Source organism: Globicephala melas, chromosome 3 (genome assembly GCF_963455315.2).
Source record: "Globicephala melas chromosome 3, mGloMel1.2, whole genome shotgun sequence".
Taxonomy (NCBI): domain Eukaryota; kingdom Metazoa; phylum Chordata; class Mammalia; order Artiodactyla; family Delphinidae; genus Globicephala; species Globicephala melas.
This window is the reverse complement of record NC_083316.1, coordinates 31,223,582-31,248,670: the sequence shown is the minus strand read 5'-3', so window position 1 is coordinate 31,248,670 and position 25,089 is coordinate 31,223,582. Positions and strand designations below refer to the sequence as shown.

The 25,089-nt window shown below is 44.2% G+C and overlaps 1 protein-coding gene across 3 annotated transcripts in view; it reads right to left on the bottom strand.

Moving 5' to 3' along the window:
- Nucleotides 1–25,089, bottom strand: part of EGFLAM (EGF like, fibronectin type III and laminin G domains) — a 541,883-nt gene that overhangs the window by 152,994 nt on the left and 363,800 nt on the right. For 2 of the 3 annotated variants that reach the window (XM_060295409.1, XM_030882073.2), the window contains exon 1: nucleotides 18,967–19,184. The exons of the other annotated variant lie outside the window; for it this stretch is intronic. In XM_060295409.1, the coding sequence (XP_060151392.1) occupies nucleotides 18,967–19,063 (97 nt within the window). In that variant the 5' untranslated portion in view covers nucleotides 19,064–19,184. Of the gene's footprint in view, nucleotides 1–18,966; nucleotides 19,185–25,089 lie in introns of those variants that run through there. 3 annotated transcript variants of the gene reach the window in all.

Genomic DNA, 25,089 nt, shown 5'->3' with positions numbered 1-25,089 from the left:
TGTCTTTCTTTCGTAACCTCAGAAGTTACAGCTATTTTACTAATTATACTAAAAGTCCTAGAAAATGTCAAGAAAATTGAGTAATACAATAAAACAGCCTTACCATATATTTAAGACCTTTTATCTTTAACAGTTTCTTTTTAAATCTCTAGACCATCTAACGTGTGCACTGAATTTCCATTTATGTAAAAATAAATTAATAATGGTATATATTAAGAAATTATACTGAAAAAGAAGTTCATAATGTATCTTTCAGCTTTATAATTAGTTCTGTAATCTTTAATCAGATGATTTAAATCTAATATAGTTAAATTACAGACTAAGTTATTTCTATTTCCAACAGGAATCATTATACCTTTGGAATTCCGCAGAGCGTTAATGAGTTTTAGAGAAATGACTATATTTCTTATTCACTTTATTCCCAGCAGTTAGCACAATATCTGGCATATGGTCCTTGCTAAATAAACAATTGCTGAATAAATAAATGAATATGTAATCATGAGTAAGTGACTGGCAAAAGCACGTTCATTTGTCATTGCTCCCCCCGCCCCACTCAGCGGATGAATGATACTCACTTCTGTGTCTCAACTCAGAGCACTGATTCATTTTCTTCTATCAGTTGGGTGCCCATTCTGACTGGATCGATCCTTTGCCTTACAGTTCATTAAACAGAAATGTGCCTGCTTCTAGAGAACATGTGATTGAGGACAAGGATGACTGACCTAAGAATCAGAAGATATAGGGTCAGGTCCTGCCACTCCTGTGACTCTTTCTGTGTAAAGAGATGTATAAAGGAGATCATTAAACCTACTACAAACTAGGCTCTGTGCTAGGCACTTCATAGGCATTATAGGCTTTAATAATGAAACTCCGAAAGGTAAAGGATTTATTCACATTTCACACATGAAACGAAAACTGACCTTCAGAAAAATTAAGGATCTTGACCTAAAGTCACAAGTCTAAGAGGCAGGATTGTAAAACAGCTCTATCTGACTCCAAAATCTATCACCAGTAGCAACACTAATGATATAGACAAGAGTTTTGCCAACTCTGAACACCATACACATAAGAACTCTCATCATAATCTGTCAGTCTCCTATATTTCTATCGTTGCCTTCATAGATACTTCTTGTCTGACGGCAATGAAAACCACTTAATATATTGGTGGAGTCCTTAATTTGCCTGATCTCTGTGGTAGGCTCTGGCCAGGCCTGCTGTGTTCAACCCCTTCTTGGTCTATTTACATCAGACCTGACTGTCTGAGCATGTTCATATGTTGGTCATCATTTCATAGTGCCACGTTACAGTTCAGGAGTGATGCCTGCTCACGATTTTATAAATTTGGGTCACGCATAGCAAGATGGTGCTGGTGACACAGTACCCTGCACTCAGATATTCAGTCCAGTGATCTAGCTTTCAAACAGCAATTTTATATCCATAAAAGCTAAGTATGCTGGAGTTTCAGGGTCTCTGGCTGAGGATTAAAGAGGCTTTGTCAGCTCCTACTCAGGGCTTCTCATGACCTGGCAGGACCTTCTCTTGACTTGGCCACCAAGTCAAATGTGTCTTCCTTGCGGAATTGGAGATTTGGGAAGTTGTGCTTACCTTACACCCCACCCCTGGGCTGATACCTCATGATACACTTGGCTGACAACCCCATCATTTGTGCTTATTGGAGAGAACTATAAGATGCAAAAGATCTGGCTGTCAGAGTTCTCATTTGGGTCAAGTTTCCAACCCATCCTCTGCAGGCACCTTCAGCTCTGGAGAGGCAGAAAGAAATGACTAAGAAGAAAGCCCAGCTCTGTCACTCAAATTTCTGCCTGTTTCTTCATCTGCAAGATGGTCATGAGATAAGATCTACATCTAAGGGATGTTAAGAGGAATAAAAGTATATTATTTCTAAGTACTTGAAATAATACTTGGCATGTAGTAAAGCTGTATGAGTCTTTAAGGTTTTTTAATTCTGAAATAGTTTACTAATGACTGTATTTTTTTTTTACATACATGTGTCATTAGAGAAGACACAGGTTCACGGATGAAGGGTACTCAACTCACTGAAAAGCATTTCATTGATTTGAACTCCACCAAAGCCAAGTTAGTTGACAATTTCATCAGGGTTTGGCAGAAGCTTGTGTACAGCCTACTGCAAAGAAATTGCCTGTGCAAAATACGAGTTTGAACAAGTGAGCAGGAAACTTGTCTTAACAAACCCAAATGAAACAACTTTTTAAAGTACTGTGAACAAAAGCAAGTCCTACTTACTTCCTGTATTAACCAACATCCTAGATTCCTCTCAAGTGTCCTTGATACTGATGGCCCCAGTGCCCTGGAAGGCTTGCGCTGGCAGGCCCTTGGGCATCCACTCACCCCACAGCTGAGTGGTATGCTTACCAAGGGTCAGTTGCATTGTTCCTGGTTGTTATTTTAATTACATGGCCTTCCATTCTGTAAATGGATGAAATACAAATATAACAAGAAAAAATTGTTTCTGTAAAAACTAGGTTGACTGCTTTGGGATAACTCAATAAAGGTGTTTTCTAAGCAACAACTGCAGCTACTCTAAAAGACTGAAAAATCTGGAAGCTTGCTATACTCAGATAATGCCCTATTGCTGCATGACTAAGAACTCCAATCAGTGGGCCCATGTTAAAAAAAAAAAAAAAGAAGAAGCAGCAGCATTATCCTTACATCCAAGCATTGTCAAATAAATCTCCCACTACTATCTCTCAACTGAAAATAAAATGTATCTATATTTAAATTGTCCCCTTAACTGACTCTTCCAATTAACTGACCAATCCAAATTGGAGCGGATAGGAGAGTTTCTACCATAATTATATGAGAATAGTTACTCTTTTTTTTTTTTTTTTTTTTTTTTGAGGTACTTGGGCCTCCCACCGTTGTGGCCTCTCCCACCGCGGAGCACAGGCTCCAGACGCGCAGGCCCTGCGGCCACGGCCCACGGGCCCAGCCGCTCCGCGGCACGCGGGACCCTCCCGGACCAGGGCACGAACCCGCGCCCCCTGCACCGGCAGGCGGACTCCCAACCACTGCGCCACCAGGGAAGCCCTGAGAATAGTTACTCTTGATAACAACTTCGAGGCATGTGGGAATCTTAGTTCCCTGACCAGGGATCGAACCAGTACCCCTTGCGGTGGAAGCGAGGAGTCTTAACCGCTGGACCGCCAGGGAACTCCCTTATTTTTCCTTTAAGACAGAGTTATTGTCATTACTTTAAAATATGAGCAGAATGGGGGTTCTAAGATATGGCTCAAGTCTACAATGCTTTCTATGTGTGTGTATTTTGGACATAGTCATATATGGCCCATTACCTATATCAAATGGAGAGCTTGAGGGATGACCTCACATCTGTCTAAGGCTAACTCCCCTGGACTTGCTGTAACACCCCCATCTTTGTTGTGTTTGGGAATTGAATCAAGCTATTTGCCAGGACACAAGAAACTTTCATCAGGAAAAAAAAGGTTATCAATAATGTTAATAATGAATACAGACACCATAGAGGCAGCAAACAAAAGAAAGCAGCAGGCCTGGTGACGTGCACCACCTGAAGGCTTTGGCTGACGAGGGTTCTGGCAAAATGTGGCCCTCTGCCTGTTTTGTAAATAAAGTTGTATTGAAACAGCCTTATTGAAACATATGTAAATTTATTTACATATTGCCCTTGGCTATTTTTGCTTTACAATGGCAGAGCTGAGTAGTTGCAATACAGACCCAATAAATACAAATGAAATAAATAACATATTCATTATCTGGCCCTTTTCAGAAAAAGTTTGCTAACCTCAGCCCTAAAGGATCAACTCTGTACAAGTCAGTCTTGACAAAGAATGACTCTAATTGTGTTTTTAAAAAATGTCCTGGAACTTTGCCATAGTGGATTAATTCCTCAAGGTTATCCCCAACAATGAGAAGCAAGCCAAGTGATTAACTAAGCCACTGACACTGTCTTATGACACAAATTTCCCCTCAATTTCCCCTTCAACGGTGCCTCTTAGAAGGATTCACTTAAAATCATGCTGTGGAAATAATTTCAGATGGGAATTTTGATCCTATACAAATGTACTCTTTTCTCTGCCCTAATACCACTGTCTGTCTATCTGTGGGTCTCTGTGGCTTAGAAGATGGTGCTTCTCACAGACCCTGTATTTTGGAGCAAACAAGGAGCTGAGCTGAGAAGGTAGCTTGGGCTGCCTTTTCATAGATCATTTGTTTCTCCAGGCATGGCATTGTCACAGAAGCCTGGGCTAAGGGTTCATTACCTCTAAACATACAAGCAAGACCAAGTTCAAAAAGAAAGAGATAGTCAATGAAAATAGAACATGAGTCTTTACCTACCCCATGGTCATAGGGGTGGTGGGTCTAGTAGACAGAGCACTAGGTCAGGGGTCAGAAGGCTTGGGTCCTGGTGCTGATATTGCTACTAACAAGATGCATGACCCCAGGCAAGTGACTTACCTTCACTAAGCCATATAGGTTTAGACAGCTACCCCTAAGGTCCCTTCTAGTGCTAGAATTTTTGGATTCTATGATGCCAGCCTTAGGAGACTGTGCTGTTACCAGTGCTTGGCACATAGCAAGTACTATATAAATGTTAGCTGTCACTACTGCTTTGTGAAGGCACAAGGCATGCCTTTAAATGTAAATGTGGGTTCTTCCCCACTGTAACAATCAACAACCTAAACTCAAGTTCTAAATAACAGAGCATAACCGTAAGCAATGAAGACTCCAATTTCTGCTGGCCTTCTCAATTAGCACAAATGAATAAAGCTTTTAACTGGGGGGGGTAGAGGGTGGTTGGTGGTGACGGTAGTTCTTGAATCTAAAACCCAAACAGTTACCCTTCCTGAATATCTCCAACTGGAGTGCTGGTTTAATCAAAAGTCCATTTTGTACTGCAATATAAATTTTTTCCCCTGAAAATCTTGATATAGGTTGAGATATAAGAACTTAATTCGAGATATAAGAACTCGAATTCCTTGGAATATCCAAACATCTTTCCCCTTCTTCTCATAATATATAAACTCCTTGTGGGGGCAGGGGAGGGAGCAAGGTTGTCCATCAAAATGGTAAATGACATTCAGTCTTGAGTTTCCAAATATAATTCGTCAATTATGGGTGTAGAAGAACTGTTAGTACCCACCATAATCCCTCAGGCTTCACCACTTCAGAGCTGGCCAACTCACTTCTAGCTACCAATCTTTGCACCTTTTGGCCTAAGAATTTTCTCAGAAGAGATAGAAAACTGCTCTACCCATAAGCCTGGCAAGGCCAGAAGTGTCAGGAAATTAACACCCATCCCCGAAGCAGCCCTCCCCTGGTGACAGATGGAATTGATGTAAATACCCCAGCTCTCTCACCCCTCAGGTAGGAAAACTCTGTGCTATGTGTTCTCTACCATTTTCTAGAGTTTCTCCCATGAGTATAAGCTCTAATCATTACAGTGTTAACCCACTTGATGAGAAAACCTTCACTGACTGCCTTTTCAGTGGACTCCCTGTCTCACTTTCCCACTCTTTTTTTTTTGTTCTGTTTTGTTTTGTTTCACCTTTCATATAACTTATTTTAATTCAAATCTTTATCCTATGGTCTGTTCCTGGGAAATCCAAAGGAAGACAATAGGTGTTGCCTAATTAATTCTTTAAAGTTTGAATAATAAGCATTGATCTGTAGAATATCAGGTACAAGATATTTATAGCCAAGAAATCAGAACAGAGTTGAAAAAAATATCATCATCATAAAAACTAGCAACAAACCTAACAGAAGTGGGAGAAAGTCCAAGCTCGCCGTGGTCTTCCCCTTTAGGTCAAATTCCCTGGAGTTGTAAGAGGTTAATTTGGGTTCAGGGGGCTTTCTCAAGAGATGAAGAATTATCTTCCATTCATTTCATATGTGTTCCAGAAACCTCTGAGTTCCTAGAATTTCTACTAGGAACCCTGGACATCACTGCAATCATTTCTCAATACCACACAGCAATGAATAGGTCAATCTCAATGTGCTCTTAGCCAAGAAGCCAGCAGATTTGGGGCCCAGAGGACAAGCTCATTCTCAAAAGATCAAGGTTTCTATTGCTCTTGCAGTTACTTCATGAATTTACAGCAGGCATCCTTAAGCTAAATCAGACCTGATCCTCAGAGAGTTCTGAAGGCAAGCTAAACACAAATCAAAACCTCATGGTTACACCTAAGGAGGAAAATAGTAGAAACAGAGCATATTATCACAAAGCAGTGGTACCAAAGGTAGCAATTAGGGTCCCAGCAGGAAGAAGAATTTACTTAATCTAAAAAGATTGTAATTAAAAGATATCTTACAGAGGTATGAACAGCTCTGAGAAAAAACTAGGGCTGTGGATACACCCAGAGACCAGCAGCAGTGAAATGCTGCCGGTACCCAGGGCAGAAAGTACAAGAGGAGAAAATACTGCTCCTGGCGCCAGCCAGAGTTGGAAACCAAGGACAGCCAGGAGATGCAGTTTTAAAGAAATACAACTGCTGCCAGGAAAGCAGTACCAAAGCAGGGTGGAATCAGGCAAGACGTACACCAGGGTCTCTCTGCTGCTCTCCTCTGATCTCCTTCCGGTGCCTCTCGTTAGCTGAACCCAAAAAAGCCAAAGGGCAAAGCAGCCTGAGTGATGCAGTAAGGCCAGCCCCGGGCAGCAAGGAGCAGGGCAGAGAAGAGCAGAGAGGAAATGTGGAGGGAAGAGCAGGACGAAAGTAGAAAACCCATCGTTATCTGGGTGCAGAGCAGAGCATGTTGGACCCTCACTCTGTGTGGGAAAAACTTTGTAGTCATTTCATTTGTTTCCTTAATACTTAGTTCATCTTTTCCGTCACTTTATTATGAAAATAATCAAACACTACAGAAAAGTGAAAGAGTTTTAGAATGAACATGTGTATAATCACCACATGGATGCTACCGTAAACATTTTACTATACTTCTTTTATCACACATATGTCAACAATCTATCCCTGTCTCCATCAGTGAATCTGATTTTTGATGTATTTCAAAGTAAATTTCAGACATTACTTCCCCTTAAATGCTTCAGCATCATATCATTTACTTTGTTCATTTTTAATTCTACTACAATGCAGTTTATTTTTCATACATATATATATGTATGTGTATGTATATATCAAGAAATTAATTGGTGAATGGGTCAATCAATTGGTTGCTTTCAATTGGGCCTCCCAGGAGCATACATTTTATCAGGTATGACAGTCCTTACAAAACAAAGACCAGAAGAACCTTTGCAAACACTCTATCTTTTGGCTGCTTTACTTTCCAGGGATTAAAGAATTGATCTTCGTAAGTAAGCCAGGGTCAGCACAATAAAACTGAAGAAGACTGTTGAGTACTGTTTTCCTCCCAACCTCACAGTCAGATCTCGTTATGAGAGATGGACTGGCTTTATCCCTTCCCCTGCAACCTGACGTTTTCTATCATACCGCCAATGCCATTCCCACACACATCTCATGTTCCTTTGCTTTCAAAGACAACTGGAAGAAGGAGGGGAACTGAATACTGGACTGTTTTAACTCGTCCTCCCCCGCTATCTTTTGATGTATGAGTAAACAGCATTATTGCCTTTGCTTCTTAACCTTCCAAAACATGATAAAAAGCAGGTCTAAGGCAGCCCCACATGTTACTTCAAACTCTACCTCTTCTCTGGGTATTGAAAATGACATAATTCACAGTGTGGACTTGATCAGACGCTCCTTAAAAACCCACAATTCCAATAGCCCCTGGCAGCATGGAGGTAGGATTTAAATTATATACTGCTACAGACTGACTCCTGGGCCATTTCCTTCTCTAAATCACACTGCAGTGTGGGCTTTCAAATGTCTTCTCAGGTTGAGAAGAAATGTTGGCACAGAGAAATGACACCTTTTCTGTATCATGAGGGAGGAAGGAAGTGAATTTGGGAGCTGGGAACACGATCAAATTAATCACACCACGTTAAAAAGTATTTGCCCCAAACGAGACCATCGTTTTCCACTGCATAGCTGTCTGGGAAAGACCAGCTGAATGCAGGACACTCCAGCAGGCATTGGAGGGGACACACAGGTGAAGACATCACAGGGCTTTCCTTCACAAGTTACAAATCTAAGACAAGGCATGGGTCAGTACATCAAAAACATAATACAAGACAAAATGGAAGAAAAGCGTAAGGGCTTCTGGCTGGGTGGGTACGTGAAGACCTCACAGAACGGCACTGAGCCATGCTTGGAAGGGTCACTGCATTTCCTTGGGCAGAGATGAGGGAAGGATGTTCCAAGGGGATGGATCAACTGGACAGGTCCACCACTGGGAAGCAAAGAGGAGGACTGTGGAAGAGCAAATAATCGAGCTTGGTTGGAATACAGATTATGTATTCAGCGAGAAGACAGGAAAAGGAAGTGGAGGCCATGCTCTAATAGACCTTAGATGCTCAGCTTTAGAATTTAGAAGGCAGTAGAGAGCCAGAAAGGAATATTAAACCCAAGAGGGACAGGATTAGAACTGCATTTTAGAAAGAGCATTCTGGCAGAGAGTATGGCTGACTCAAAATGGGGAGAGAGTAGATGTCATAGAAATAGCATCTTTTATACTTGTTAGCTAATACCACAGTAAAGAAGGTAGCTAAGGAAAATTTTCTTTATATTCCAACTGCAAATAACCTCTTTTGGGGTGCAGAACCATATAGCTGATACATGAAAATCTATCGCTACTATAGTAGCCATATAGAACCTTGATACAGGATCTTTCTTCTTGGTTTTATACAAAGGCCAAAAGGGATGTGAGCTATTTTTATTAAACTATATGCTGGTTCCAGATCTTTTATCAATAAAATGAACTTTATGACTGATCTAGACACCAAGAGTCATCATTTGATGATATAAACTTGAAGAATCTATAATATGAGATTAAGAAAATGAAATTCCTTTCAATTCCATTTTCATGGGAGCCTAAGCTCAATTATACATTTGTGTCAATGTTGTCAATATTTGTGGTTATATCAAATACGGGAAAACTACCATCTCTACCACTACATAAACTCTATAAATCAAAAAGAACCTAGTTAATATGGACTAACTTTGGAGTGCCCGTTATATACCAAATGTTTAAGTACTTTCCTAGCTGCATTTCCAGTCATCATATTATTTCACTGATTCATCAGATAAAACCCTTGTGGTAGGTAGAAACCTAAGGTATAAAGAGATTAAATAGTCTGTCTGGGATCAGGCGGCCATCAATTTTAAAACCAGGATTCAAACCCATGTCTGTTTGATTGGATTCTTGTTACAACTCCTCCAAGCTTCAGGGATGTGTGTTAGGTGTGTAGGTTGTGGCCAAAGCCCATCAATTACTCTAAAATAGCTATCAAAGGAAGGCCTCTTTTTCCAACCTAATGATTTACTTGTTTAACTACAGCCATTAGGAACTCCTAGAACATCAAAAAGATGCTGAAGAAACTACCAGAAAGCCTTGAGACTTGAATGATAAACCTTGAAATACTCCCATTGAAGGTGTAGCAAATATTATTTCCACTAAAGAAGATGGCTAAATAGTGGAGGAATGGGAAGCTGGGAGGAACAACAAAGCCAGGCTGAGTATCCTGCGTGTCCCTGAGACCCCAAAAGCATCTTCTATAGGAAACACTGGGAGGATTCTGGAGCGATCCTCCCGCCACTACAGCTGCTTCTCATTTGCAAACAGCCCCTCAGTCATCACGTATTCTGCAAAACACACACCAACCAGTCAGGAATATGACTGAAAGCAGTACCAGTTCATTCTACAGAGTGTCCTGTGACAGGCATGGAGCCTCTGCAAGTAAAAGGTGGGTGAGTCTTGTTGGCAAGGTCCCTCCTGGCTGCAGAGCTAGACTCAGGGCCATCACAGCGATCATGCTCTTATCCATCAGCTGCAAGAAAATCTCTGGATTGATGGGAAGCGTCAGGGGTTACGGGTTGACAACCTGGGTTCATGTCCTGGCTGTGCCTGTTTCCTCTTTGCTAAGTCATCAGCTCTTGACTTCCCAGCGGGGCAAGGGTTACAAGATCAAACGAGATCATTTCTCTAAAAGTGCTTTGAAAAGTGCAGTGGTTCAACAAAACATATCAATTTATTTTGGGGGGATCATCTTCATCCCCATCAAAGCAGGCTGTGGTGACTAAAAAATGATTTTTATATTGTAAGATGCATCTCTCACTGAATAAATTATTCTACCACGAATACTCCTTTTTGTTATGGGATACAAATAGAAGGAACTTCTAGAAAACTGGTAAAAACTGAAGTTCTAGTTGACGTTCCTTCGAAATTCACTCTAACCCACTGAGTAGTTATTCTACCTTTTAAAAGGGATTTTACTTTTTGTAAAATGTAGGAAATATGTAGCAACAAACAGCATGTAGTCACGTAAACATATAGCTATTTTTGGACCCTACTGCAAACTGATGTAAGTCAATTTGGCTGCCTGGTTTTTAGGATCTTTTATTAAATCACGGTAGCCTCCAACAAGTTAAGATAGGCGGTAACTATCTGCTTTTCAGCCACGTTGTACACTACAATGAAAGCAAATTCTAGGCCAAATTCTGCCACATAGAGGAAAAATGGATGGGCAGGAAGTTGCAAAAATTCTCAAATAACTTACTCTTGTAACATCCCTGTTTGTTCTTTTAGGAACTCCAAAGCGCTGCATGAGAGACAATCCGCCATGTCTGGTCCTTGTCTTGCTGTGTACACAGCTGAACTACATTTCCCGACCTCCGTGCAGTTAGGTTGAGGCCCTGTGACCGCGTTCTGGCCCGACACATAAACATCTCCCACACAAGCCTTCTTTCTTTTTACCTTCCATGAGACCTTGGAGGCCCATTTTAAAGATGGGGGGAACTTCCCTGGTGGCTCAGTGGTTAAGAATCAGTCTGCCAATTCAGGGAACATGGGTTTGATCCCTGGTCTGGGAAGATCTAAGCCCATGCAACTAAGCCTGTGCACCACAACCACTGAGCCTACATGCCCCAGAGCCTGCGTGCCGCAACTACTGAGTCCACATGCTGCAACTACTGAAGCCCGCGTGCCTAGAGACCGTGCTCCACGACAAGAGAAGCCACTGCAATGAGAAGCCCGTGCACCGCAATGAAGAGTAGCCCCCACTCACTGCAACTAGAGAAAGCCTGCGTGCAGCAATAAAGACCCAATGCAGCCAAAAATAAAAAAATTAAAATTTTTTTAAATTAAAATAAAAAATAAAGATGGTGGCATTACAAGATGAAGGTATTAAAGACAGAGTGACTCAGGATTTTCAAGTCACCCTTTGGAGAAGGGCAGCCCAGGAGAGCTGCCCAACAAGAAACGATCACTTTGGACTTGGAGTAAATGAAAAATAAATCTTATGTCAAGCCACTGAGATTTAGAGTTGTTTGTTACAGCTGCAAGCACCTTGCTGAGGCAGATGCATCAGGGTTCTAACGGCAGGATCAACAAATCATCCAGACCGAAGAGGCAAAGGAATCTACTGTTAAGTGAGGAAGACACAGGATTGAATGGAGCTCTGGCCCGACGCCAAAGCAGCTTGACTCTTGGGCTTCCTGAATTGTTACTCTCTGTCCATGCAAAAATAGAGGGGCATGTACAATCTTTCTAGCCAATCACATATTTCACCAATGAAAACATTATTTCTAACATAATTTGTTTGTGATAATTAACAAACCCTCTAGGCTGGATTTTTGATAGCATCACTTGAAATATCTGCCCAGCCACCTTTGAGAGTAGACATTATAGTAAAGTTCTTCAAGTGGTAACTAACCAGCCCTGGAGTGTAGCCTCCTGGCAGCACAGAGATGAATTCAAAATATTTAACCACTGGTATGACACAGCCACCAAGACATTAAAAAAAGATGTAAACTCTTATGCCAGAGCGGTACCTTCTATCCTGCATTACTTCAAATGTTAATTAAGCACCCTTAGGGTAGAGATTAAAGTAATTCACACCATGACTGTTTATACTGAAGTATTTAAAAAATAAATTACAAGCAAACAAGCGTCTAATTCACAGCCCTCATCCAGTTTATTTACGTCTCTGCTCACTCTAAGAATTACCAGCAAAGGATCATGGGACCTATTCCTAAGTGTAAGATTAGATCAATAAAATTAGCCATCTGTCCAAGGAAGGCTTTAAACTCAGGTTGTATTTAAGTATTATGTTTCCAACTGCCCAGATGCTACAGAAAAGTGCCTGCTGATACAACTCCTTTTGCACAATGTAAACCATTAACTGGCTAATATCAACTTGTTGCATCAAGAGAAATAAATAGCATTAACACTGCATTAAATCTGATTCGGGATTTTGGGTGCCCTGTCAGCAAACACAAGTGTTAAGATTTAAATTGCTCAGGATTTGCAGAGTCAGACAGAGAAAGAATCTTCAAGTGTCTTTACGGGGATGGGGAAGAAGAGACTGGAAAAGAGATCAAAGCTTCAGAAAGTGTGTCCTTGGTGGGTCTGGTTGGTTAAAGTAATAATAATTAGTGTGAGTATTATTAGTTAGTAACATCCCATCTTTGTGTAACACTTCGGTTCTTTCAAAGCACTAGTCTGCTTTATTTCCTTTGATTCTTAAAATAAGCTGGTGGGGTTATCTGGGGTAAGTGGGGGTTTTTTTTACAGCTCTGGAAGTGCACGAATCATTAATAAGAAAAGGAAGAGCCAATGGAGCCCAGTCTCTATCTTTCTATGTCACTGGTAGTGGCTCATAAATTACTCCAAACTGATGATTAATGAGCAGACCCTGACCCTTTCTTAGCTCTCTAGCTTCATGGAGATTTTCACAGACTCCCAGTCACATGTCAGCCTGGATGATTCTCTTTCAGGAACAAAACCTCCACATGACAATTACCAGAAAAAATTGTCCACCACCCTTGGGGATACTGTTTCTCAAAAGAATCTACTCCAGCAAGACCACAAACCTCACAGCCACATTTCCAAACCCCAAATCAAGGCATGTGGTTGACCAAAGAGTCTTTCTGATTTGTCAGTTTACCTAAAAATTTGTACAACTCAGTAAAATTAGAATTATGCTACCAATCATACATTAACATGTACAAGAAAGGATAAAAGTACATGAACTCGGGCTTCCCCGGTGGCGCAGTGGTTGAGAGTCCGCCTGGCAGATGCGGGGGACACGGGTTCGTGGCCCGGTCCGGGAAGATCCCACATGCCGCGGAACGGCTGGGCCCGTGAGCCATGGCCGCTGAGCCTGCGCGTCCGGAGCCTGTGCTCCGCAACGGGAGAGGCCACAACAGTGAGAGGCCCGCGTACCGCGGAAAAAAAAAAAAAAAAAGTACATGAACTCATAAGTGTCTATGTTAATTATTCTGATGCCTGGAAACACACACATTCTTCTCCCACCCACACCCCCTTCCAGAGTAAACAATCCCAACTTCATAAATATTGCCTTCAAGCTTCAGGCTTCTAATCCTTTTTTAATGCCTTGGTATATGTATTACCTCATTTAATCCTTAAATGGTAGGTTCTTTCCTTATCCTATTTTTACAGACAAGGAAACCCAGGTTTACAGAGCTAATATAACTAGCCCTATGTCACCAAGGAACTAATAATAATAATAAAATAGAAGTGTCAGAACTTGAACCCAAAGTTGTCGAATAGCAGAGTCTGTGCTTTCACCCAAGCCTTCCGGCCCGGCCAGGAGAAGTCTGCCTGAAAGAAGGAGCTGCGTGGGAGCGGGGGTGGAATGGGCCTGGGGGAAATGAGGGGCAGGGGCTGGTCATATACAGCCTGGCTTCTTTGTTGATGCTACTGACGGGTGTCCCGCCGTGTGCAGCCATCTCTCAATGACGGGGTTACTGGGAAAGAGGGTGAGTAGAAGGACGACCTGCCCAGAAGAGATGTCCGTCATGGGCCTTCAGAGGATCTCAAGTCCCGAATCCAACCTTCGGAAACCCGGCAGAGAATCTAAACACTGGGGTTGTTTTGGCTGTAATACAGATGCTTGCTGTCGAAGTGGAGGCTGTCGGGGTACCGGAGAGTACCTGGGGTGGAGGCAGGGAGGCTATGCTAGGAGCCCAAGTTCTCCTCCGTCACGTCCCTAAGTGTGGACTGTGAACCACATGCACCAAGTGACCTGAGGTTCTTGTTTAAAAAAGCAGATGTCTGGGATGCACTCCAAGAATTCTTATCCACATAGAAGTTCAGCGGTGACTCGCCTGTATCAGAAGTCTGAGATCCGCTCTGTGCCAGCTCTGGAAACTGCGCCCTCTGCTGGCAGCAATTTGATTTGATTTTCACCTGAGTCTCTCTGCCCCCAGGCCCAGACCCCCATCCCATGAGATCGGGACTCTTCAAGGAAGCAAATGTCTTCCAGCTCATTTCAGGAGGCTGAAGCACACTTTGGGGTCCTTCTTCAGAACGACGGTTCACAACCAATGCAATCAAAGATGGGTTTGGGGGGGTTTCTCCTACAAACTGCTATTTAGTCTCTGCAGCATCTCCTCACCCTTTCCCTTTTTTATCCCTGAAATAGCAGGTGCACTTCTAATACCTGCAACTTGCTGTGACCAAAACAAGTGGCAAGGGTCTTGACCAGCTCAAAAGATTCTCTGTTGCAATCGAGATATCACGTCACTCATGTAGTCCGCTGGGAGAAATACAGTCCTGCTTGCCTAGTGGGTCAGGTAGGAGAAGACAGGAGCTCCCGAGGATAACACTGCAGGAGTTGAGATCCCACCTCCACCTCAGACACCTGAGTCCCTGTTTTCCAGAAATCTAGCTCTGGTTCACTGGACCACTTTTGAGCTACAGTAACCCGTGAACAGATGGACAGCTACTCCCCAAAGAATTCTAAGGTTATTAAAGCCCTGGGCTCAGGGAAGCAACAAAAAGCAAAAACAAAAACAAAACCAAAAAGCGAAACACCACTCAATTCCTTTCTGGTCAAGTCACTCTCCCATGAGAAAGAATTCTGAGAAAAAAGTACTGCCTCGTGTTACACACATTTACTCCTGACCATGACCTCTCTGTGTCCCTTTACGTCATAGAGGATCAAAGGAAAGAGAAAGAGAAAGAGAGGCAGGGGCTTCTTTATAGGGATGAGGTATGATGTGGAAACAAACGGGAGGGTAGAAGGGCTGATGGAAGGAAGGATCAGAGGGAAATATTTCTGCTGTGGTGCCAGAACTGCATTGGACACTAGTAGTTAGGTGCTGGGGAGAAATATATATAATCCCGCTTAGGGTGTTTGTCGCTCCAGTTTTCATCAAGAAGCAAGACAATCTGGATGAGCCTTGTGGAGGAGTAGGGTTGGTTGGAAAAGGAGGGGTGACATCCGGAAGAGCTGAGCCCCCCCAGATTACATGCTTTGGGAAAGGGACTTGGGTGAGAGCTTTGAGTGAGGACATAAGCAATCTCTTGTGAATTTCAGGTTATCCTGGGTGGGTGGGGGAAGTAGAAGAGGATGAGCCCTGACCTCTGCTTGACCCTTTAGCCATTCAGCCTCACACGAGTAGCAGCAGAAACCACCTAGAGGCGCACGTATTCCCCACCAGCAACAGACAAGGCACATTGCCCTTGCGCTAACTCTGCTCTGCCCCTCCAGTCTTTCGTTTTTTTTTCTTTCTGAGTTTCCCTGGATCTTTGTTTTAATCCACTTTTTCAGAGAGAGAAACACTGAGGGAAAAGTGGAAAGGAAAAGATTACAGACCTGCATCTCCCTCCGCCAAATGACTGCGGATCTCCAGTCCTCCAGGGGAAAACCTTGAATTCTGAACCCTGACCTGACCTTGTCCCACTGACCCTGGGACCTCAGGCAGCCGGAAAGGCAGAGGAAAGGCAGGGCCCTCAGGCAGCCCTCCAGCCCCTCTCTCTGTGCCAGAGAGTTAAGCTAACACCGTTAAGTTAGCAATCTGCCTGTAGGAACACACGTGGCTTGACACATGCTGGTCCCAGCAGATGTGTCTGGATTTCCTTTTCCCTCCCCCCTGCCCTACATCAGAGGCACAACAGTCCTCCCTGCGTGTCCTGGTGAGACTCTGGGTAAGGGAAGAACTGGAAACCACTCAAGGGGGTCTGGGTACTAGTCCAGCTGAGCTTCTGATATTAACTTGGGCAAGTCCCTTGGTCATGCTCAGCCCAGCTGTACAATAGGGTGTTTCACTTCCTGCCATGTCTGTGATTCGAATTTGGGAGCCCCCCCCCATTCATCCAGGGGGAAGATGCCCTCCCTGAGGGGTTGCACACCTCTCCTAACCGGGCAGCTAAGGACTCCTTTCTGCTCCTGGGTATCAGAGTCTGCATTCCCATCCAGGCTCTTACTAGTTGGGTGACCCTGGGTGAGATATTTAATTTCTCTAAGCCACAATTTCCTCTTCAGTTAAACAGGGGTAATAATAATACCCATCTCGCAGACCTGTTGGGTTGATTAAATAAATCAGTACGTGTCAAGTTCTTAGGACAGTGTAGAAAGCAATTAATTAATGCTCATTATTATTTAATTTGACTTAACTTGCAAACTGTTCTTTTTTGTGAGTCTCAGCAAACGCAGAGCTTTCTTTATTAACACTCAGTGACAGAGGAGTAGCTATCTTGGTGGAGGGAAAAGTTGTCTATGTTGGACCCAAATGAGACTCATAATTGAAGCTGCTGCTTGGTTTTTTCTCACCAGAAGTAGATGGGGATGGGAAATTTTCAGGTGGATTTTGAATCCAAGACTTCTCCAACAAAGCCGAACTTGTCAAAGGGAGATTCAGGGAGGGTGAGGAGAAAGACAGGGTCATCCAAATAAAACAGGACTGTTGCAGTACACCTTAGGGGTAGCCATGCCACCTTCAAAGCACTGCACACAAATCAATTTCTATTGAGGAAACAAGGTACAAAGAAACTCCTGTATGGATACTAGCAAGATCTGCTGGTGTCTGGGGAAGATTATAAATCAGCTGGCGGCCGTTCACATCAGAGCCAAGTGGCGCACATTCAGTCTTTAATCTGGACCAATTCTCCGGATCAAAAACTAATCTTTCCAAGGGTTGTAAATGAGCCCAGGAGGATATTTGCCCCCAAAGTTTATGAAGTAGCTGTCATTTTCATCTGAGCAGCCTTCCAACCTGAGAGCCAGTGTCTGGATAAAATTATAAAGTAATGAAAAACTCTCCTAGGCTGAACCTAGTCCAAACACTCCTTTTACCTCAAATTTGATATAATTAATGTGCTAAAATATTTAAAATGTAGAGTTTCCACTATCAAAACCCTATCTATGCTTCAAATAAAACCAAAGAGACCAACATGGCATATTCATGGCATGAATAACAGAATGAAACCCTGGATGAACCAGGTAGGAAGTATCTGTAGGAGAGGAACTACAGAAAATAAGAAAGGAAATACGGTGAACCATACGAGCAGTTTTTACACAGCAGGCTTTTGTGAAATACTTTTTAAAAAAATTCTTCTTAAACGAATTGAAATCTATCCTTAAAAGAACACTACATACACTGCTCACGCTTAAGAACTACAGGTATAACAATGCATTGTTCAAAAATTGTGACGGGATGGTTTTATGTAAATAAACCCACAGAACGCAGATGATCACGTGTGGGTATCTTAAGGAGGAAAATTAGAAAGAAGCCCTTCATTGAAATCCTTGAAGATGTGTGTCTGCGTGCATGTAGGAAAGAAACAATTTAATATAATATCACCTGGGACTGCTGCTATTTTCTCCAAAGTGAATGATCAGTGGGACTAAAATAGCTCACAATTTAAGTGTGCTTCAGATGATAATAACAATTATAAATTTCAAGGCAGGTAGCAAGGCGCAGGTGATAATAGATACAGCTTGAAGAGTGAAGGCATCTTCCAGAGCAGAAAGGCAACAAGTCATATTTCCAAGTGGAGAGATCCTGGAGCAGCGAAAATATTTAAGCAGCCATATGGGAACCTGCCAGGATGATTTTCTTTGCCCTCTGATAAATTTCCCCTGTTTGTCTCTTTCTAACGGCAACATTATTTGTGAAGACAAACTGTGCTTTCTGCAAAGTTTTGCAGACTGCATTCAAATAGTTATATTGTTTTCCATTGTTCATACGATGTAATTACTACCATAAGACAACCCCGCTTGCAAAGTAAACTAAGAAAAAACAGATTTTTCAGAATTCTAAATATAGTCTCAGCAAAGAGGAATAAAAATCATTATCCGAGAAACAATGTTGAGAACTTTCTTGCTTAGAATGTTCTACTTTGAATAATCTCACCACACAGGCCAAACCAAAGGAGGCAAAAACACAGTAAGACTTTCTACCTGTGTAACTAGAGAAAATGCAAGTTAGTGTGTTTCGAGTTCTCAGCAGTTCACTGTAATAGCCCACAACGCTGTACATCTTTGTTTAAATCACAGAGCAAAGACAGGAGCTCAAATCACGGTAAAAATTAACCCGTTGAGTGCTCCTTTCTGAGAAAACGGCCCCAGAGTGGAAGAGGATCCTAACAGCAGAGGCCACATCCCTACATAGTGCGTGGGAAGGACTGGAGATGGGCATAGGGTACACCAGGCAAATCTTCAGACACTTAACAGGAAATCGCTGGGCTCTGAACAAAATGAATTCAATAAGCTGTTTAGAGACACAGGAGGAGCTGTTTGACTTTTCTTGCACAGTTGCAATCCTTGTAATTGAGACAGCGTAATCGCTGCCCCAACTCTCAGCTCTCTGTGGTCAAATACAGAGCCCTCCACCTCTACTGTGTCTGGAAAATAGATCATTCTTTTAACAAACAAATATCCCTGGAACCGCCTGTCCTGGGAGGGGGAGGGCGAGGCTGGCGTCTTTTCTCGGCTCTGGGCAGAGAAGAACCCAGTTAAGTGCCGCTGGTCAGGGGTGAGAGAGGCGGTGCGTTGCCCGCTTTGGGTCCTCGCTAGAGACGGGGACCTGGGCGCTCCGGACGTGATGCTCCCGGGAGCACCGAGCGCATTACCTGGTTTTCTGTGAGCTGCTCTGAGCGGCACAGCGCCGGGTCCGAGGCTGGAAGCCAGGAGCAAGAGCCGGAGCAAGACGCCTTGGGTTAAATCCATTTCACCGCGGGCGCCTGAGAAGTTTCACCAAGTCCTGGGCGCACAGGAAAAGGGCGTCTCCTGAGATACGTCGGGAGACCCCGCGGATCCCCTGACCGAGGTGAGGAGGCGAAGGGCTGAGGGAGCTGGACCAGGAACCACGGAGGAGTCCACGGAGGCAGGACAGCAGCCGGGAGGTCCGCGTGCGGGAGTGAAGCGGGCTTCGAGCAGCAGGGCTTTTCGGGCGGGGCGGGGGGGAGGGCGGGGATGGGGGCGGCGAGGGGAAGCCGACGGGGAGGGACTGGCTGGCCGCGGGAGAGAGGGAGGGAGGCTCGACCGACCCAGGGATGGAATTACAATCTAGTGGAAGTGAGAGGGGCAGGCCCTGAGACAATTTACTCTTCGCCCACCTCTAGGGCAGAAAGCCCGCGCATCACCCCTCTAGCGACCCCCAGCTCAGCCCTTCCCGGCTGGTGACCTAGATTGGGGCGCTAGGAAGGGCCGACTTCAACCGCTAGAGACGCAGGGCAGGATTTAGGTGACTGCGAGTCCAGGACCCTCTGCCTTGGTCCTGAGCCTGATATCTTGCGGCGCCTCCCCCTCCCCTGGTATACTCTCCTCCGGCCGCGCCCCTCTAGGTCGCTTCCACCTTCCTCGGGTACTTTACCCAACACCTCCAAAGCTTGCTCTAGCCGTTCCACCGCACTAGGAGTAAGGGGGATAGCAGAGGGAGGAGGAGAGGGTCTGTGATTTGCGGGGGGGGGGGGGGGGGTGCGTAGGAGGAAGAGGGGGCGGGGCCGGCCAGGACACAGGCGCTAAGAAGATAAATGGGATTTAAGGCGCGCAGATGGAGAGCTGAAGCTTGCCACTCTGTTGGAAAGGCCGGGTGGAGATTAGGGCCCGGCACGGGGAAGTGTGGTGCCCTCCGGGCAGAGGAAGGCAACTTGAGACCCTCCAGGGGAGGAGATGAAGCTCTGGGTTAAGCCTGGCTTTGCGGGGGGAAAGGAAGCGAGCTCGAGCCCCCTGGCAGACCGAGAAGACCCGGCTGGGAGGGGGCGCGCGCCGGCCGGGCTGGGGCTGGAGGCCGACGGGGAGTCCTGGCCACTGATCCTGGGACCAGGGTTCCCAGATCGGCTAGCTGGCCCGAAAAAGACCCCTTCCTCTCCGGATTTGCTGCCAGAGAACTCAGTAAAATGCGCCTGTTGCCGGGTTTCCAGGTGGCGCTGGTAGAGGAGACCCGGGGACTTAAGTCCCGTTGCACACCTGCGTGCTGATCTTCAAGCCAGCGAGACGAGAAGGCAGATACAATAAATAAACCAAGAGGGAATAAACCTTGAGGGAAACGCAACCCTTGCCAGTTCCTGGGGAAACATCAAAGGCCCTAGGAAGTACCCCGCAGAGGGAGCCGGGGTCACTGGCCCGCGGGACTTCGTGCTGGCCCGGCCCCACCTGGCAGCGTGGCAGAGGCTCCTGGCGTCCTGGCCCTTCATTGTTAACCTGGGTTTGGGGACCCGGAGGGAACAATGTTGACCAATGTATCTCCCTCCCCCCCACCCCCCAAAGATTTCTACTCCTCTTTTAGGAATGAAGTATCCCCCCTGGCTAGAGGGTTTGTACCGAGCCGGATTTAAGAATATGTTCCCTTCTGTGTTGGCATCCTCGGGTGTGCAGCTCTCCATAAAGAAATTCAAAGTCATGAGTCTTTGGAAGTCTTAGATGTCACACCAGAGCTTGTCCTTTTATATGGAGCTGGAGGAGAAAAGTCTTACAAACTGTGCTCTTCACTTCCAAGTTGATAACAAACCCATGTCCAGGAGACGGGCCATGTGACTGTCCCCAAGGCTACTAGTCTCAAAGGTAGCAGAATCCTAGACCCTTAAGGTCAGAGCCCCTAGAGGTCATCTAGGCCCCGCCTCCATTCTACACAGGAATCTGCCTTCTACATCCTTGGCTTGAACTCCACCTGTGACAAAGGGCATCTACCTTACCACCAGCCCAGAAGTTGGATAGCTCTTTTTACGAGAAAGGGATTTCTTATATCAGACCTCAGGTGGCACCCGGAACCAAGTTAACTATTACCATGAAGACACCTCCCATGTTGGTGTTGTGGTCTTTCCCACTTAAAAATGATTCTCCCTGCTGTAGAAATTGGAAGTAATACTAACCATTAATATTATGGCTAGAATTGACACAACACCTCCCATGTACCCGACCCTCTTTGAAGGGCTTTATAATCCCACTAACAACCATACCAGGTACTTACTGTTATCAGCATTATCCCCATTTGACAGATGAGGAAACGGAAGCATGTAAAATTAGGTAACCTGCCCCAAAGCATGCAGCTCCTGAGAGCCAGAGCTCTGTCCAGGTGGTCTGGTTCCAGAGTCCAGACTTTTAAAAAGACAGGTGGAGAGCAGACACAGCAGTGGACCAAGAATCGTGAGATCTGGGGGTTTAATAGTAGGCTCTGCCTACAGTGCGTCTTGGCAAAATGAAGGGGCCGGACGAAATCATCGCTAAGTTTCAGGGTTTGCTTTCTCTTTATTATCTAATAAAACAGCAACGTCTAACCCAAGCCATTTTTGCTCTGAATGTGCCTTTTCAAAGACCTGTACAAACTGTCCATGGCGAATTTTGCAAGCTTGAGTTTCAGCCCTCTTGCTGATATCCTCAGCAAGCACCCATACCACCTCCTCATCCCCGGCCCCGGGCCTCCCTTCCATCTTCTGCAGACGGCCATGGGCAAGTTGGAAGCTGGCTTGGCTTCTTCAGAGGCCCCTTTGTTTCTTCTTTGCAAGGATTACCTTTGATTATATTGTTATATTTTACTTTTGAGGGCTTCCAAACGCTCTGGATTCTCAGGCTATCGAGATAAAACCTTACTTCTTGAGCTCTACTTGTTACAAATCTGGGGCACATGTTAGACCCGACTTATTCCCTTCCTTTGCTAGGCAAACCACATCCCCCAAGGTTTTCTCTTCTTCTAGTTTGACAGCCAGTTTATGGCACTTGTAAATCTGATTAAAGACAAATGGAACACTTGTCTTTCACTCTCTTCCTGCCTTCTGGAAGGAGAGGAACTAAAGAGGGCAAAGAGGCTTTGAATGTTTCATTAAAAAAAAAAATCAAAAATCTGTTCAAATTCACTTGAGGTCTAAATTCAGTTAATAAGGTCACCAGCAGAAGAGTGACCTGCCTGCTTTGCTCAATATCGTGGAAGAAAAGTATGATCTTTGCTCCATGGAATGGTTTTGGAGGCTGTTGGAAGAAAGTAAAGGCAAACTCACCAATTCTAGAATGTTTAGGAAGTCCGTAAATGAGAATGAAGAAAAGTCAGCTGCAAAGAAGCAGCTTTGGATTTAATTAATTTTTTGAATAGGTTACATGTACTTATAAAATTTGAAACGTGCATCAAGCAGAGTGTATAGTGAAAAATAAGTTTCCTTTTACCCCTTCCTGTCTCAGAAGCAACGACTATTATCAGTTTCTTGTGTATCCTTCTAGAGATAGTCTATGAACATACAAGCAGATGTATATACACATACGCAACACAAACAGGAGCATCTTGTACACAGTTTTTAACCCGAAGATGCTTCCAAATCAGCAGTAACAGACCTGCCTCCCTTTTACTAACTGCTGAATAATATTTTATAGTAGGATGTACAACAATCTGTTTGTTCTTCCTTCTGTTGTTTCCAGTTTCATTATTATAGACAAGTGAATGATCTTGAATGTGTAACAGTTTGCACATGCTATAATAGACTGTAGGGTACATCTCTAGGCTAGCCATTGCCCAGCCAAAGGGTAAGCACCTTTTCATTATGATAGTTTGGCCAAATTTCCTCCCAAGGGCATTATACAATTTACGCTCCCACAAGCAATACACAAGCATGACTATTTCCACAAACTCTCACAAACACAGTATCTTATCAACCTAGAACTATATATTATACACATACATATTACATGTTTTAATAGACATACAACATATGAAGAAAAGTATACAAATAAGAACTGTGCCAATTGATGAGATATATCAAAGTGACCACACATGTATAACTACCATCCATACCAAGAACTAGAGCATGACCAGCACCCCCAGTAATCCCTCCTCATGCTTCATCTCTAGATGTGTGTATATATATATTTTTTTTTGGGGGGGGCCCAGCCGCTTCGCGGCATGTGGGATCTTCCCGGACCGGGGCGCGAACCCGTGTCCCCTGCATCGGCAGGCGGACTCTCAACCACTGCGCCACCAGGGAAGCCCCTAGATGTATATATTTTTGAAGAAGAAGAATGAGGAGAGTTCAAACCTCCCATTCACTTTTAATTAGAATACACAAATAACAATAGATCAGCAAAACGTGTAAACACTCTCCTTCCTCAGTATGAAACAAGCATTAATTAAGATGTGATCCCATTATGTGCAAGGTTCTGTGCTGAGAACAGAATGACCACAGGAAAGAAAGGACAACAATGTCTTTCTTCTGTGCTCAAGATGACCACAGTTTTGTTGAGAGAAGACAGTTGCACACAAAGCAGAGAAAAGGAAGCACCAGGTAAGAGTGCAACATGCTGTTGGTGTGTCGGGAGAGGAAGACCCTGTATTTCAAATAATAAGTTATGTAATCATATACTATAAAATACAGCACTCAGCATCATGAGTGTTTAAAGCATGCTTATATACATAATAGGATTCACCAGGGACAGAACTGGAATTACCAAGGTATATCACCTGGTATTCCCAAACTTGTGGACAAAGTGGACAAAGCAAGATGCAGAACAGAGTGCAAGTGTTAACTGAGTGTGGGAAGGGGACTGAGGGGTCTGGGATGATGTTTTTACTACTTATATTTTTAACCATAGGAATGTCTTTGTTGAGGTTAAAAAGGAAGTATGAATCCAGCCTAGGTGGAGTATCTGGTGGGACAGGAGGAATGGTAGGGACTGAGAAACCAAGGGAAGAGATACAGGCCCCAGACATCTTAGAAGGAGAGAAGTTTGAGACAGGCAGTCCCTTCAAGGAGGAGGGGGCATGAAAGGCAGACCTCACAGATCATGTGATTCTGTCTGGTGCTGCCAGATTTAATGTAAGAAAGAGAGAGCAGGAGCTACCGTCTTCCTGGAAATGCAGGGAACCCTGCAGAACATTGACGATGTTGGGGTCTCCAGTGACCTGTGAACCACACACAACACAGCAAAATGCGGGAGCCCCGCATTGCTCACGGGCAACTGCTCAGCATACTATCGGGCATCTATTTCAAGAGCCGGCATGCAACTTCAAAATGCAGGGCTTGTTTGTGAAATGACACAATCTCAAGAAAATCTCGGTGGACTAGAGGTCAGGAGACCTGCCCTCTGGCTCTAGCCCTGTCGCGAACAGTCAATGGGACATTAGTGATTCAATCAACCTCTTTAGACCTTATTTTTCTCTTCTATCAAATGACGCTGTTGGATGAGAGGATGTCTTCGCTAGTCCTGGGGCTCACAGTCTCAGCATCCGTGGAAGAACCTCTTTATTTTTCCCAGGATAGACAGATGTCATTATTTAAAAACAGCAAGAACTCTTGCAAAAAGTTTATTCTCAGAAAAACTTTGAAGTTGGAAAGCAGGGTCTTGCTAAAAGAAAGAAAGAAAGAAGGAGGGAGAGAGAGAGAGAGAAAGAAAGAGAGAGAGAGAAAGGAAGGAAGGAAGAAGGAAAGAAAGAAAGAAAGAAAGAAAGAAAGAAAGAAAGAAAGAAAGAAAGAAAGAAAGAAAGAAAAGAAAAGGAAGGAAGGAAGGAAGGAAGGAAGGAAGGAAGAAAGAAAGAAAGAAAGAAAGAAAGAAAGAAAGAAAGAAAGAAAGAAAGAAAGACGGCAGGACAAAAGCCTCTGAGAAGGCTCGGGACGCAGATTCACAGTTTCCAAGCAGGCCATATCCAGTCCATTCAGACAGAGGAAATGGGGAGGTGTGAGAAAGGAGGGGCAGGGGAGACCAGTGTGGGGAGGTGGGTGTAGGAAGCAGAGGAATGCTGGCTCAGTTTCGGGGTTATTTAATGACAGTGCATT